This window comes from Barbatula barbatula (genome assembly GCF_947034865.1).
Source record: "Barbatula barbatula genome assembly, chromosome: 11".
Taxonomy (NCBI): Eukaryota; Metazoa; Chordata; class Actinopteri; order Cypriniformes; family Nemacheilidae; genus Barbatula; species Barbatula barbatula.
In genome coordinates, this window is record NC_136774.1 from 16,808,048 (window position 1) to 16,825,320 (window position 17,273).

The 17,273-nt window shown below is 38.3% G+C and overlaps 1 protein-coding gene across 1 annotated transcript in view; it reads left to right on the forward strand.

Annotated features, from left to right (window-relative positions):
• The window catches only part of nphp4 (nephronophthisis 4), a gene marked incomplete at its 5' end in the record, with an annotated part of 102,870 nt that overhangs the window by 15,057 nt on the left and 70,540 nt on the right, over positions 1-17,273 (forward strand). The window contains 4 exons of the mRNA XM_079468138.1: positions 1,182-1,351; positions 1,803-1,867; positions 6,804-6,959; positions 9,967-10,100. Coding sequence (XP_079324264.1) covers positions 1,182-1,351; positions 1,803-1,867; positions 6,804-6,959; positions 9,967-10,100 — 525 coding nt within the window. The remainder of the gene's footprint in view (positions 1-1,181; positions 1,352-1,802; positions 1,868-6,803; positions 6,960-9,966; positions 10,101-17,273) is intronic.

Consider the following 17,273-nt stretch of genomic DNA (forward strand, 5'->3'; position numbering starts at 1 on the left):
AACATCCCAGCATCATGGTGGTGAGTTTTGCATGGGCAAGCATCTCTCTATTACCTTACTTACAGTAGTACTTAATCTATTTTCTGTGCCATCAAATTTCACAATGTATATGCTAAGAAGCACATTTAAGAATTGCAGCAATTACAAGCACAAGGACAGAGTCTTATTTGTTTTTGAATGTGAAATCTTGTTAGGATTATGCATACAATCTAAGTAATCTAAGTAAAGCCAACTCAATTTGTAGGATGCTGGTATTGATTGTGCTTGGCTTTTCAGCAGATTTCGCAGACTTTTTTCTTTGATGTTTGTATACAGTCTTTTTTTTCTGTCTTTCGGCATTAACAGAGCCGCTGCTATCGATTGTTACAGTGTAAGTAGGTGTTTGCTGTAATTGTTAAACTGGATCAGCGGTTTGCTAGACTTGCTAATGGGAGCCTCCATCTCTCATTTGGCTTCAAAGCCTTAAATGGGAAAACACTGCTATTCTGGGAAATAAATACTGTATTTTCTTGGGCTAACCACCTAACTTGCAGTCTGTGAGCAAAATTGAAAAGAAAGGGGTGTTTGTATCTTCTGCAAAGAAGGGCTGGTGGGAATTTTGTAAGATGGTTTATACTTTCTTAGACAAACCCATTGAGATATTTAGACAGGATGCACTCAGACAATGACTACATGTACTTTTAAACAAATCATTTCATTCAGACATCTGTGTTCTCCGTACAAAGAGTTAGCTAGTTTTTCTCTGTTTCTCTCACCTTATCTTTTGTTTACTGCTTTCACTAGTTTCTATTACTATTGGTCATATAGTCTTATTGGGGTTTTCCAAAGCCCTAACCTGTAATATTTCACCCTGATGCATAATTCATCCCGTGCTTTTTGTTATCCAGACATAAAAGGGAAACTCAGGTTTTGCATCTTCCTGAAAGACGGTATACTTGCGTTCCTAAAGTGATGACTACACTTATAAAATGGGTGAAAAACATTTTTGGATCCAAGAGACAAATCAAGACCAGAATATCTTCAAATGAGCTCTTTTGACTTTGGGGTGCAATGGACCACTCTAGCAACCACAGAGTAACACCCTAGCAACATAACAAGTTGTACAGTATGTGGCATTGCCCTGGCAACCTCTCAGAAAACCGCAGCATGTCCATTCATCACATTCTTTTATTCTCTTTTAGGTGGTGTACTTCCACACTTCTCTGTGTTTGAGCTCTGTGGTGGCAGTGGTAGAGCTGGTGTCTCTCTCATCCAAGACTGACGGTTCCCAGAATGCAGTGGGGTCAGGGTTCGGAATCCTCCAACTCTTCACAGGTCTGGCGGATGGCAGTTTCTCTCAGGGGGAGGGAAGGTAATGGTCACCACCTTAGAGCATTGAAGTGTTCGTTCATTCAGTGTTTTTTAGACCTTAGAGACCTTAATAATCATTCGTATCAATGATTGCTTAGGTTATTGTCATTTTCTCTTTTTTCTACATAACAGAATTAGATATAACTCATGAAAGGTTGTAGATTACATACATTTCTCCATTGTTAAGGGGTTTTGTTCAATAATAAAATAATGAGTTACATTTATTATTAATAATTATCAGAAAAACTGTGGTAAGGTTTCTTAACTAAATGCGGTATGCAGTTGCCAAGCAACAGAGCTACTAGGCACAATTTAGAGTCTGAACTATATTGTAATAAAACCTTTATGAAAATGGGCCAACGAAATGATACTTCTTGCGTCTTTTGTAATGACATTTACATTTTTGTAATAAAATAGCTGTGTTGTTTTTACCATCATTTGGTTTTTTTCAGGATGAGTTTGTTCAGCGGGACCCCCAGAGCCCTCCTGCACCCAGCACTGAAAGACCCTCAGCAGTGTAAGTGCAGGCTTGCAGTTCATGCTGCACATGTCAACTAAATGCAAAGTTAAAAATGATAGCTCAATCTTTTAATCAGCATGTATATTAGCTTATTGGAAATGATAGTATCATAAATAAACTTCTAGGCAGTTGTATAGATAGATGATGTTTTCATTCGGTACTTCAGCTAGCTGTTTGGTTGGCTTGATTAACTCTACAGCACAGCAGGCTTTTGAAAGCCTGACTGATCCGACCCCTGATTTCCGGGAAAACCCATGTAGCGAAATTCAACACTAGAGAACATGTTCTTGTCTCAAAGGAGTCCAACTGAGATGGAGACAACAGCAAGAGCTTAGTAATGGATAGCTGATAGAGCTGAGTTAGTGTCTCGCGGTGATAGTTATGCGAAAATGGCGTTTGACTGCTTCAATCTGCCAACTAGCCCTAATTTTCAAATGTCACTTCCATTTAAAAGCTAATTGCATTAGGACTGTTTGTTTCAGCGTTTGTCTTAGGAAATAATCGCCATCATGAGAATTTCAGTAGGTGTTTTCGTTTCTTGCGTAACGCCAAAGGTGAACAAGTTGAAGGAGAATTGTAAATGTGTGAAATAAAGGAAAATAGTTGGACTCCCTGCAATTCTCTATAAATATTGGAAGAGACGGTTGAAACTGTTTTATGAAGTTGACGTAATTGCAGAGGATTTTTTTTTATTTTGTATTCTACAGACTCTTCATAAGCTGGAATCCCTTTGCTTTTGACCTTGTATATTGTTTTGCTTCAAGCTATTATTGTAAACACATAGGTGTTGGTATGTTTAAAGTTGTTTAACCACGATCTCAAAACGTTTCAGATTACAGTAGGAAGGCTGTGTTTTTACTGTGTGGACATTGCAGTTACAGTGTAGATGTTCATATCTCTGACTGATGAGCTTTGTATGGAAGTGGTTCATGTATCTGCAGGGTGTCTAGCTGGGGATGTGGCGAGGGAACGACGTTGATCTAAAATTCTCTCTGAATTCAGCCTCTCATCACCATGCATCTCTTTGCTACCTGCCATTCTGTCTCAATTACGCCGCTCAGTGCCATAGCAAGGAGACGTCCTGCTGTTTCTCTAAGAGGGTGAGCCTACTGGAGGCTCTCAGATCACACTTCACGTCAAACACACACAAACATTAGCGCAAACATACACATAGATGTGCTTTCACATGGGTCATGGACCAAACTCTCACATGGGATACGTTCTGTCGACTGCACTGCACTTCAAAGTCACTCAACCTCCTATGATTCAATTTTTTTTAATTGCCTCAAATGTAGCTTTTCTCACATGCACAATAATATGGTTAGTTTCATACGTTATTTGCATTCAGCATTTGTTTTTTTTATGAAGGTAAATCAGTAGCAAAACTTGAGAGTATGTAGATTTTATTTTGTGAACTTTAAGAATGAAGTATTTTAACCTGTACACTCACAGCCCCAATGTGAAAACTTGTAAAATAAAAAACTGAAGTCGGATGTTGAGATTTGCACTCACGGACAAAACTAACATATCTGTCTTCTGAATTTGAAGCCGCAGAAAAATACTCATAATATTTACATGTTTCCCAAGATTTATATTTGAATTGTAACCACACATCAACAACGTCTCAAACCAGTCACTACAGTTTCAAATCTTCCTGCCTTGGCTTTTGCTACTACTTTTACGAAAAACCCGTTGTGGACTTGTGCACTTGAAAGCTCAGAGGCAAGAGAAAGAAGTGCATTTGATGACGTTATGCGGCTGACCCACACGCCCCCTAATGGCAAATTGGGGCTGTGAGTGTAAACTTTAGTGTACAGGTACAAATACTTACCTTACAAATTCACAAATTAAAATATACATGCTTTCAAGTTTTGCTACTGATTTGCCTTCATAATTTTTGGTGCAACCCTACCAGATCAGACTGGTGACTTGTTTTTGGATTGCAATCCACCGGTTGATATCCACTGGCATGGTTGACGTGTAAACGACGCTGGCAGAGACCAACAAAGCTGGAACATTGCATGCTAAAATTTAGCATCTATTTGATGCGTTTGTCTGGGCATATGTCTTTGTCTGCGTGCATTTGTGTAAAATGAGCAGTTTTCTCAAAAGATTGGAACGTCTATTTTGACACACTTCAGTGTTTGTAGATGGTTGCTTTTGACAAGCACAGTGGCATAGTCATGTCTACAGAATAGAGGCAAATAGATGCAAAGCAATGGTGATGTTTTTACATGTGCCGTTTCATTCAAAAACACAGTCAAAATAACACAGAAAAGACAAAGCTGTCTGGTTGGTGTATAAACGAATTGCTATTTCAGGTTGAATCCCTAGTTATGAGAAAATCCATATACAGTTTTAAAGATTGTAACTGCAGTGATTTCCTGTGTTTCTTTACCAATGTGTCATTCAAACAAATGAAATAGAAAATCATACATTGAATTAAAGATGAGCCGCTTATGAGTGAAATGCACAATGCTGAACAATAAGCAATAAACAATTACTTTTGCTAATACACAGACACACACAGAATCTGAAAACAATAGTTTATTCGGAAATGCTTTTTCATCTGGTAATAAAAGTGCAGTGTAGTTATTTGATACTAAGTGGATGTTATTAATGTAATTTGTTGTGCTGTAATTGTACACACTGACCCATAAGACTGTAATCTCAACTGTTTCGTAGCCCTATTGAACTTGTGACCTGTCTTTTAAAAGCACTGATCCTTAACCATTAGGCTGGCAGCATCCGTAGCAGCTATTAACAGTGAGCAGAACAGTGCACAGTAAGCAAAAAGCAATTGTGACAAATTAGAATGAGTTTGGCTGATGAAATGGATGTGGACGCTTTCTGGCAGTCGCATTACGTATTCATATAAGTGCTTCAGAATGTACTGTAAGTAGGGTTGGACAAATGCTGCTCAAAGTTATCTAGATAGCTTACATAGGTTTTGGTGAATATTTGATGATGGCAGTATGCAGAATATGAATTATTGCATTGATATGGTTTTCAGAAAAAGTGCAGTTGTGGATTTAAAGTCGCCATATACTGTATAGCAGAAGTCACATAAGCAATATACAGTAATGGAATTTTTAGTCTTTGTAAACATAACTTTATTGAAAGCTTTTTTCTGAAACATTAATTGTAAACATTTGATTATTATAATGTTTTTTGGTATGTCCAATAGAAAATAGGGGTATCATAAAATTGTAAGTATTTGTTTCATGCGGTTTTAGTGCCATTCATTTCTGTTTGTATTTGTGTAGCATTTGCTGAATTATAATATGTGAATATTGTGTGCCATCACGCAGGTATCACTGTCCGACATCCTTGCAAACAGGTGTGTACACATGTCCATTCTGCCCAGAATCAGCCATTCTTTTTTTAGATGGAGGCAGAGACACATGCTTCTATGTATCCAGCCTCAGAGTAATGGAGCGGAATGTGTGTCTTTGTGTATTTGTGACTGGGATAAATGGCCTAATGAAAAATGAGAGCTCGGGTTTAATGTAATGATGCAGACTGGCACAGCACAGGGCAGATGAGGTGACCGTTTTTTAAGATTCGTTTCACACCTCACTCTTTCTTTCTCACATGCACAATGCAAATAACCAACATAAGAACTTGTACAGAACAGTGGGAAAATTTTCTTTTGACACGTCTTACGTCTTAAAGACTTATGTAAGTGCTTTGAAAAGACCTATTTTCTGGCCTTTGTGAGTTCAGACACAATGTCTTCGCCATTCTCTACTGCGGTATTACTTAGGAAATCAGAGAGAGTAAAAAGTGTGTTAAAATTACATTAAATTAGAGACTGCTAGAAAACAGTAAATATTGTTGTTGACTCTTGCATGAACTGAAACTCTCTGCCTCTGCTCTTGTATGTTAGAGAAACATTTCTCTCCTACAGAAAAAATCTTTTTATTGTAATATTTTATGTTGTGAGTTTCTTTGGGTGCAGTCAACAGCACAGATAGGACACAGTGGTTTAGAAATGTGTAAACCGTGAGTTAATATTAATTTTAATATCAATTCGATTTCTTTGTTTGTTTTGACTGTATGCTCTGTTTGCAGTTATAGAGGATGTACACACTTACAGATGTGTAGCTCTATGTTTGCTACGCGTTCTTCCTCATGTTGAATATGTATATACAGTATATATTTCCTTTTGATAACCGTTGGGATCAACTCACACGATCTCGGATCGGTCACTCAGAACGTACAATATTGTATTATCAGGAGTACATTCTACTAGACTGTATTACTTCTCGTCCTATAAGGTCTTATTTAGTTCTGTTGAAATAAAAAAAAGTGTAGTTTTATAGTTTTTAGAAAAAGTGAATGTTAATCATCGTAAGCATTATTTTTTATTATTAAACACGACTCTCATTCTAAACATAGCCTAAGAAGCTAACGTGGCGTTAAAAAGAAAGGAAAGCTATGCGTGAACGATACTTCAAATTGTGTAGTCGAATTTAAAATCTTCAAAAATTTTCAGTCGGAAAAAGGAATGCCAGAAGGTTGTATTAAAAAAGTTACTTGAGCCATATTTTGTGACCAGAATATTATAAATATTTCATGCATGCATGCATGCATTTATGAACCTTGTGGTTTTTGTGTGTGCGTGCATGTGTTGTTTTTGTGAATTTTTCAAGATTGTGGACAGTAGTTTTTTTTAAGAGACACTGTAGCTCTCCACTGTGTGTAAAAGGGTTAAGCTCCTACCTTGCAACCAACATAACCGTTTTGAAACCTCAAAAAAGTGTGCTCTTAATCGAAAAAGCTGCTTTAAACTATGTAATGTGCAATATGACTTGACATGGGTTTTACATGGGCATGTAGCACTTACTGTAAATAAAGAAGTGGAAATCCAGTTGGCTTTTTTGTGACATCTTTCTTAAAGTTTCTTAGTCATTTCTCTCTGTCTCTCTAGTGAATGCCATGTTAACACATATAGACGGCTGTCAGCTGCTGTACACGATTCAGCCACACCCAGCCCTCACTCCCATCATGCACCTGCTCCCACCCAACACCCTGGTTTCTGGAGACGAAAGCATCCCCGGTTTGGCGCCGCCCAAGGACAGCACAGGTAAGATTTCCCACAATGCCCCACTATGTTTTAATACTAGAGATGACATGGTTTAAATCGTCCTCAATGTGATCAAAGTTATAAAACAATCACATAGCATAACTGCTCATCTGTAACCGAGAATGTGTGTTGCTATGGAGACAGCAGAAAGAGCAGCTAAAGAGCTCTCCTTGTTTCTTAGGATGTTTCCTTGATTAGCTTCAGAATTGCTTCATGCCAAACCGGGTCACAAGTGAAGTCTTTGGCCTTGAAGAAAAACCATCTCAGCTCACTCAACTTTTTCCGTCTCACAGCGCTTTGTTCATGATTCATCTCCTCTTGGATTTCTGTTCGAGCAGCTTTCAGCAACGGGCACAGATAGATTTTATGAACGATTTTAATGAACCGTGGTCAGGTTCGCAGTGGAGAGGGGATTGGAAGTCGAGCACAATGTTGAGATAATCCTCCAGTACTCCAGATATCTCACTGGGAGTGTGACCCATGATCGCTGTCCAGATCCAGAGAGAAAATAAGAGGGATATTCCACTGCCATTTAACTGTCTCTCCCCCCAAACCTTTTTCTCTGTCTCGCTCATTATAAACCTATGAGCAGATGCAGTAATGGGGTTCCTCTGGAGCAGGTTTCTCTTTGAACTGCATGTGAAATGTTTGAGTGCTATATTTTGCATTCTCCAGGGCCTACACACATATTGAAAGTAGAAAAGGAGAAATTTCCCCCCGACTGGTAACACGGTTAATAAGACATGATCCAAAGAATTTCGTCCCAGGATGGAGAAGTAATTTATTCCATCCGATTATGAACCTTTCCTGTCTGGGTAATATGAAAGGCACATTTTTACCATTTCAATTTCTCTTTTACCTGCATGTAAGTGAAAAATCACCTTACATTTCCCTGTTGTCTTGGCAATTGATTGTATCAAACAGCTCTGCTTTGTTGAAGGAAAAGATGTCGGACAATTGTTTAATTCTATCATTGTTGTTATTATTATTATTATTATTATGCAAACAGTTTTCATGACTTCGTATTAACTAATAGACTACCAGAAACATTTGTCATTATAAAAAAATCTATTCATTGCCTCAGGACTATATATGTGAACTGCAAAACAGCCTAAAGGGAATTTAAAAAAAATTGTGAGAAACATATTTCGACAACTGATCTGATGCTATCGAAATCTTGCTTACCATATATGGGCTGGAAAACTCAAAATTATTGTCAAACAGGAAGTCATTTTGTCTTCTTTTTGGACCCTTGGGTTGTCTCAGAGATGACAAATATTTCAGTACACACATTTCATTGATATCTGAAACGTCTGGTTCATTACTCTCATCACTTCCTCTTCCTCCATAGCCATTCCCTATCCAACCTATTCCTCTGTAGTTGCAGTGCTGGAGTGCTTTGTATGCTGTAATGTCTTCACGATGCTTGTTGGGATGTCAGGCCTCAGTGGTGCTGTACAGATAAGCCTGGCTTGGTGTGTGTGTGTGTGTGTGTGGTTAAGTGTAGGTGTGCAGTGTGTTTGAGGTAATAGACTGTGTCTGCGGTAAATGTCTGAGCTCTTCCGCTCTGGCTTTGATAGTGCCTGACTGTGCGAGTGTGTTAAGGCTAAACTGTGATAGACTGTGTTTGTGTATGGCTGAATGATCTGTGAGAGCAAAACTCTTCTGGTTTTGACTCAGACGTTTTCCCTCACTGGGGCTCCCAGACGTGGGGGAAAAATACGATATTCAATGAACTTGCTAGATAATGCTATGGTGACAAACCTGACATCCCAGATCAATTTCAATTAGTTTCAGGTCAGAAAGTAATGACATATCCAATATGCATGGCTCATGTCGGGTAAATCAACTTTTTAGAATCCAACCAAAATATCAATTCTGTCATCATTAATTCACCCTCTTGGGATTTCAATCCTGTATGACTTTCTTTCGTCTAGAGAACACAAGAGAAGATCTGATCTGTTTGGTTAAGCATTTTTCCAGTGGCGATCAGTGTCTAATCTTCAGGGCCAGCAATTCAAAATATGTTTTCAGCTCGTTGTGTGTGCCGCGTCATGTTAAATAACGTGTTCGGCAAGTCAAATTCAGAAAATACGTATTTTGACATGATGCCAATGCACATAGGTTCTTGTGACACGTCGAACACGTATTTTGACATGATGAGGCTACATACATGTCAATGCTCTGTAACAGATGCATTTATTTAGAAATGAATTATAGAGTATGATTTCTTAACCTGTTCTTCCCTGAAGGTTTTTAATTACATTTTCCTCTTGCTGTTAGATGTCTGAATAAAACATCAAGGTAAAAAAAATTTCCATGCAAGCAGGTTAGCATTGCCATGGGTTTAGCTTATCTGGGAATCCTGAAGCTACACTAACACAGTCACGACGTGACCATTTTCAAAATGCTTAAATGTTTTCCGAATAGAATCTAGCGTAAGCTAGAACAAAAAAAACACTGGCTCCAATGGCTTGGATATGCAGAAGGCTTTCTCAATAGACAATGTTTGAAACGGTTCTCGGCGAGACCCCTGCTGAGTGCGGAAATGGGGCCAGCCAAAGATCTCAGCTGGAGGAAATGCGCCTGAGATAGTTCAGCCAGACTCGTACTCAAAATGAAAAATTATCATTGGCCCTTTTGCTTCTTTAAGATCAGAAAGAGAATTTGGGCCATGTGGAGCTCCGTCGCATTGGCCTCGACTGCAAGGATTTTTCTCAGCTTTTGGAAGGCGTCAAACTCTCTGGTGCATATCTTGCTATTTTGCATCCAATACGTTTTGTTCATTTTTTCGTATTTGATTTCATTGCCATTGGTGAGGGGAACTGGCATTCTGGAGTGCGCTGATAATTTAATTTTTACTGTCTAATTAAATCCTTTGTTGCCGAAAGGCTGTCAAAATGAATAACCATTAAATATAAAAGAAAATAATAAAATGGCTGGATGAAGTTGGCTGCGCCTACAGGAAACGAGGAATGTTAACTTTATATTCTTTGTGTTTCAGCAGACGCGCTGCGGAAGCCTCATCTGTTGAAGAGTTTCTCGTGTATTTTGGAGGGTGTGAGTGTGACACTTTTCCCCTCTGTGGAGGTCTTCGAAAGTGACCTGCTCCTGCTGCTCAACCGAGACTGCCAGAATACAGTAAGCCCTGACACCTCCAAACCTTCAAGCCCACTCAATACATGCACTTTTTAGTCACTTTACACTTATTCAAGAGGCAGTTGCTTATAAATTAATATTCGGTTGACATTTACTTTATTCTTGCTATAACAAAAGAGAGTGGTGACTTCAGTAAAATTATGCGTCTGTAGTTTGAAGCATTAATAATGATGATGACATCACATTTAATGTCCTGTAGCGTGTGTTGAAAACTGATAAGGTCATTTTTATTTGTTGCATACTTTTTTGAATATTACAGCGAATTTGGAATTTTTTACTGTCACAAAAGTTCATTTAGCGGTCATTGTTAGAGTTTGATATTACATCACCTGGATATTACATCACCTTTACCTCGCCTGTTCAAGGGCACAAACAGCGCAGATAACAGGACAGCAGGTACTTTAGGACCAGTTGTCCATCGATAATAGCTTGTTTTTGGTGGCCATATGGGGAATTGTTTTTACTGGTAATGAACTAATGCATTGCTCTCTTCTATCCCAGTATACTGATTTAAAACAAAACATGGTTTTATCTTATACTGAGGGACTATGTAAATGTTTTTCTATTTTTTTAAATAATTTTCGTTAGAGAGAAATAAGAGACTTTATTTGGACATTTATGTGCAAAATTACAGATTTACAACTAAGCAGGTTTACGAATGATTTAATAAATCAGTCATCTCTTCCTGACAAGCAAACAAAGTTTTATGGTGTTGTATTTCGCAGGTGTTTTGTAACCATTCTTTATTCAGAATTACACGTTTAATTATGGGGGGGTGCACTATTTATCAAAAGCAGTATTTATAATTCAAACTTTTCCAAAGTAGAGAGCTTTTCCACCATCGTGCTGAAGCGTTCTCGTTGCGTAATATTTCCAATCCGTGCCAATCCATGCAAGCCGGTTCGTAAATTGTTTCATTTTCCACCGCAGAACTGATTGCAGAAATGTTTAGAATGTTAACACAAACGCGTCATACGCTGCCATGGTAACACAAGAGACTGAGCTAAAACGCCTCTGCGCACATTCATTAGCACGTTTCCGAGCCTAGAACAGTCTGTAATCGTGCCGTGTCAAACCAGGCTCACGTGGAAACATAACACTAACTGTTTCAGACTGTGCTTAGAACGGTTCGGCGCAATGGTGGAACAGCGCTCTTTTTATTCTGTTATGCATGCTAAACTTTTGCATACTTCAAGTGTGCAAGCAGACTTAATGGTCAGGTCTGGATAATGTCGTTTGTAATGGGAATCTTTGATTTCATTGGCATTGCTTCCAATGATTCACTGCTTTTCGAGCATCTGTGATGGGTTTTGTTATATCATGACATGTGGACTCATTTACTGTGTTCCTGCTTTTTGAGATCAGTGCCTCTCTCAGATAATCCTCACAAGCACATTATAAACCTTCTCAAATTCTCTACAGTCACAAACACCATCTGCTCCTGTTGTTCCATAATGAAGATCCAAATGAACAAAGCAAGAGAAAGAGGAATTAAAGACCCTAAAAACCTCAGAAAGTACAAGGTTGATGTTTCGGTTTGGTATTTTGGCTGGTCTTTTGGATTAAGATCTGGGTATGTAACTAAAACATTGTTGGCTTGAGACTGACATGAAGTAATTTTGCTGTCGATAGTACAAAAAAATGGTTCTATACAGCACTAAAAGTGGTTCTTTGCTCGTAATCATAGGGGAACCACTTTTAGTGCTGTATAGAACCATGTTTTGGTGTTTCAGTGGTTCTTCAGCAGTTCTTTAGGATGACCGAGGTGCTATATAGAACTGCTGAAGGACCAAACAGTGATATATAGGAGCAGTTCATATGACTAGGGCGTCATATAAAGTCATGGTCACGTTATTAATGTTATTAAGTCATTATTCACTCAAAATCCTGCTGATAGAGATTGGATTTTTCCCTTGACAGTTAATTATGTCACGGTTAGTTAGGATGTGAGTCGCTTTGGATAAGAAGTGCCATCAAACAAGCACAAATTAGTAATTAGTTTGATTTGGAGTTATGGTCCATGTACTCCCCATTTGAATAATTATCTAAAATGATCTAATAAAGAGAGTGACATATGCTCTGTTTCTGCCAAATCTAAAGGCAGCTTTGCATGTATCATTTGAGGAGAAGGCAGTCACTGCGGCAAGTTCAGTAGAATCAAACACATCTAAAATGGCAAGTGAATGAAAACGTCATACCAGTTTAATATCTAAATACAAGACTCATATATTCAACTATACAATGCATTGTGAATCTTATTACCAGAGTCAGCTTTAGGGATGTTCTAGGGTTGACCGTGGGGCGATATTCCAATCAACCAATCAGATTTGAGGTATATTTTTAGAGTTCATATGAAGCTTATGCTTAAAACCACATTTAAGTGTTTTTGCGCCATTGTTATTCACTTAGCATTTCTCTCTGATTTCAGAAATAATTTATGGGATGGGGTTTTTCTAGATAAATGTTGTTCCAGAGTGAAACATGTTGGCCAAAGATCATCGCTCCACGGCAGCGTATACAGCAGGCTGCGAGCCTGCTCACTGGTTTCCTGACCGTTTTTAAGACGGTGTTTTGTATTCTTGTGCGGTTGTGTTTTTGGATCTGTAAAGGCTGTCAGCACTCTGCTCGGTCTGGTTGTGTGTGTGTGTGTGTGTGTGTGTGTGGAGGCGAGACCCCAGTAACCATGTTTGACAGATGCACTCATGCGCTTGCAATTATTTACACACTGCAGACACACCGTTTTGGTCATCCCTTGAACAGATAGAGAGACAGATTAAAACCGAGGAAAAGGAAAATATAAGTAGTGAAATTAAAATCAGTCACTTTTGATGAGTTTTGACAACAAACCTTTCTTTTCTGAGTTCTTATAGAGATGTGTGTGCGTCCTGTGAATCTATTCCTCACACAGACACTGTGCACTCACACCTTCCACACAAACCCAGTTTTAATTGTGTTTCCTAAACCTCTCAGGTTCTATCACCTTCCCTGCGGTGTCAGTGGAATGTTAGAGGAACTATTTTAGCAGAGCTAAAATCAGCTCGCAGGACGTCACTTGTTGTCATGTTGAAGTGAGCCTCTTTGTGTGTTGTCTGCTGGATTTGTCATAAGTTCATCACAGTGCTTTAGTATGAAAATTCTGGATACCACTTCTAATTAACCTGAAGACTTATTTGTAAAACAGTTCAGCTTTAGATGTGTCATCTCCACATGTTTTTATAAACTTAGTACCTTTAAAGAACTTTAAGATAAAAATTAGCATCTTGCACACTTTGCGTGTTAACAATGTAAATAGGCCAGCGGTCAGGAGAAGTGTAGACAGCCTATTGATTATAACGGGAGCGATATGCTTTTGGCACATCGTGATGCTACGCTCGCCTCCGGTGTTGACAGGGTGTGCAGCTGCTCGGAAAGCAACGAAGATCCACGCAGAAGCTCAATAAAAACAGTAACTTGTGCTGCTGTGCATGTAACATAATCTCCTACTGGAAATGTGGTCACGTTCTGTTACAGGACAGTCCAGTTAGGGGTCCCGTCATCTTTGCTGTTCAAGGACATAGCTAGAATAAATGAACCGAAGTGATTTAATAATAATGCTTTTGGTGACTCTAGGTATTAAAAATAGACACTTGTATGTGCTGATGGAATTCCTTTCTGTTAACGCTCTGTTGTGTCCTATATTTTATTCAGTTTTGGGGTAAAGTGTGACACTTATGCTAATTCTTAACTTGAATATGCATTTTTCAGTGTCTTGAGACATAGCTGTTTGCTTAATACATTTCTTAAAAATGAAAAAATAGCATTTCATGATTTAGACATTTTGAATCTTTAACAAATGAGGCTTGTGACCCCCAGGATTTATACCAGATGTTCCTGAGCAAGGTTCGCGGTAATTTTCTCAATCAGAAATGATTGATTTATCGAAAGAACAACTTTCTTGTCACTTCTGTCATCGAGTTAGAGGCGAGAATGACAAAACGCAGAAAAGAAAGGGAGATGAAGAGAATGAGATGCAGAGGTGAAGACAAGGGGGAAGCGAGGGAAATATTCATCAAAATCTGCGCGATGTCTCATCTTTACGCCTGACGTCACTTCTCTGCAGTTCTGAGGTGATAATTCACATGTGATAGCGCTTGACAGCAGGCTCTAATTGGCCCTCATGTGGGTGGTTGACCTTTAGATAGTGTGACTGTCAATGCATTGCCATCGTGATATTGTTGATGCTCTGAGGATCTCACTCGGTGACGGATCCTTGAAACACCCAAAATGTCGGAGGTGCGTTTATGTGGGGAGGTGAGGAGAACATGAAATGTGAGGAGATCGTTGCTGTATTAAACAATAGTGAGTCCCACGGCGGGGAAGTTAATCTCCATATACAGTGCAGGTGTTAGTTGAACCATGTCCTTCAGCTGTGATCAATTTCATTAATTTGTACGGAAAGTTAATATTGGTGTATGTTTTTATATTAGTAGCTACGCTCAGTTTTTGTCACATTAACATCATGCATTTGTGATTACTTGGGAGTTAAATCCCATGCATTGTAAAATCTTATTTAAATAATTTAATAAAATAAAATCTAGCCGCATTTCGTATAACATTTTTATTTAAAATTTACTATAAATTTTAAGTTTAAATGCTTTTTCGGTCGAGCTACAGGAAAAGATATGTAGTTCGAGTAAAATGCAAGTAGTCTATTATCCAAAGATCTTGCTGTGCACAGTAAGGCAATAAAAAAAGTGCACAAAAAAGGCTTTTAAAAAGATTTTTTATATAATAGATCAAATATAAAAAGATACGCCATCACATGAAAATGATAAATGATTTTTTCCCCTTCAACAAGCCATTGTAGGTCTAACTAAACCCTTATTTAAAACTCTTTCTCTGTCCTTTGTATGAATTCAAAGAGCTACTTCCATTTTTAGAGAATTTGACATTATAGCTGAATCGACTCTTCTAGCATTTTCTGCTTAATCCATTTCTGTGTCTCCAGGAAACAGTTTTCACTGCTGGCTTTTGCTTGGCTGTAGGGTTTTGCAGAAAGAGTTTCAAGCTCTCTGTCACCTTTGTTCCGACACATTTTTGTGTCTGGCAACTGCATTCGTGTATTTTGTGTACATCTGTGTGTGCTTGTGTTTTTGTTGATGTATTGCTTAGCAGAGGGCAATGATTAGCATCATCAATGAGAGGTGTTTGTCATCTACAACAATTGAAAACTGTGTGTGTGAGAGAGAGAGAGAGAGAGAGAGTGGGAGGATGAGGATAATATGCTAATGATATTGCTGTTACACTTCCTGCATGACTCATCGCAGTGTGAGCCAGCACATTCTCTCAGTGTGGGCACACATGCCGCTCTCAATCTCTTTAAAAGCTGGAAATATGATATACAACCGTGTCTTTCTTGTTCTGAAGGCACGCTGGGATGCTCGTGTTGGCAAAATCACAAAACCACAGTCAGGCAAGTTGATTGCAGATTGTGAGTTCCTATCGAGAGATGATGTCTAAACTCAAACGCCCATCTTGAAAGTATACAAGTCATGTAGAAATCTCAGCTTCTAGCTGTGGTGGAAACAATATACCAAGCCTCTGATAAATATGCCTTAGTTTTTCATTGCAGATATGAGTGAAACGGATTTAGGATAAGCATAACCTACAAGCAGTACTTTATAGTAACCTGCAGATTGGAGATTATTCTTAGTTTGCTTCTGGTATTCATGCTGGGCAGTCGGCTTTAAGGGTTCCAGCATCTGTCTGCCGTGAGCGATGTTCTTCTCAAAGCTCTGATTTACTGGATTTCATGGTCATTTATTGTGTGTCATGCTGTGTTTCTAACCCCTTAATCTTATCTCAGCATCTGATTCAGAGCGAATTCTGGTTGGTATGTAACGTAAAACTTGACTCATTCCTATTTTATCGGCCGAATGCTTAATCCCAACTGTTTTGATGTTATGTGATCGCATAGCCCCGTTTCTCTCATGCGGTTTCTAAAACACAAAGTTGTGATTTTTCTCCAATGTAACATAAAATGTAATTTCTGTTTTTGATTCTATTCTAATAGGAAGAGAATTTAGGTATTAAAATGACAATCGCTCCACACTGTTTGGATATGTACCGTGAACATCACATCTGTGATTTATGTGTGATGTTACTTTTCTAAGTGGTCTGATTTTGCCTAGTGGATGATAAATGCACTTTGTGTTTAATTCTAAGAGAAAATAATTACTTACCTTGAAGGGTTAATCGTGATGGTCTCTTTGTTCTGTGGGCCATCACGCATCCTATTAGTTATGTCGCTAGTTGTACTTGAAATAATTTCCCTGTTTCTCCAGGCACAAGCCATTTGTCAATAAATCTCGATACATTTTATTGCGAATTATATAAAGTCATTAAATGTCTATTATGTGGGTTGGCTGTGGTACAGATTCAAATTAAAACCAGAAAGTTTGGCTTTGTTCTGTCACTTACCCTTGAGTTGTTCCGACCACATTGTCGTCTCGGAAAATTCAATGGCTTAGTCAGACCCTTTTTATTATTCTCACGGAACTGAGGACTTGCTGACCAAAGAACTCTTTTGTGTGGGTTATGTAAATTGCACAACTCCATGAGTTTAGTTCAATTAAAGTTTGCTGGTGCAGTAATGTAATTGATTATCGATCCATTTGTATGCCGTGTTTTTTTTAGATAAATGTCATGAGATATCCACCTTGATCTATTTTGATTATATCATTTGTTTTGCATTTTGCATGCAATACAATTCATTTTTTGACATTTTATTTATTTGAATACTTAAATATATCACTGAATTTAAGAATGAACTAGGGCTGTCAAAGGATTAATCGCAACTAATCCCGTGCAAAATGAAAGTTTTTGTTTACAAAATGTGCATGTACTATGTACATTTGTTATTTACACGCACACGCACACGCACACGCACACACACACACACACTTCTATATTTAAGAAATATTTACATGTGTAAATGGGCCATGCTACAGAATTGGTGCAATATCGGAGTTTGAGTTTTTTCCTCAGATTATTTCATGAATGCAAACTGTATAATATCAAAGGTACACATTTCTATTAATTGTGCAGATCATTTTCATATTGTATTTTCAGAAAGTTTTGGAATATTCTTCCTCTCCCAAAATTATGTCACAACCG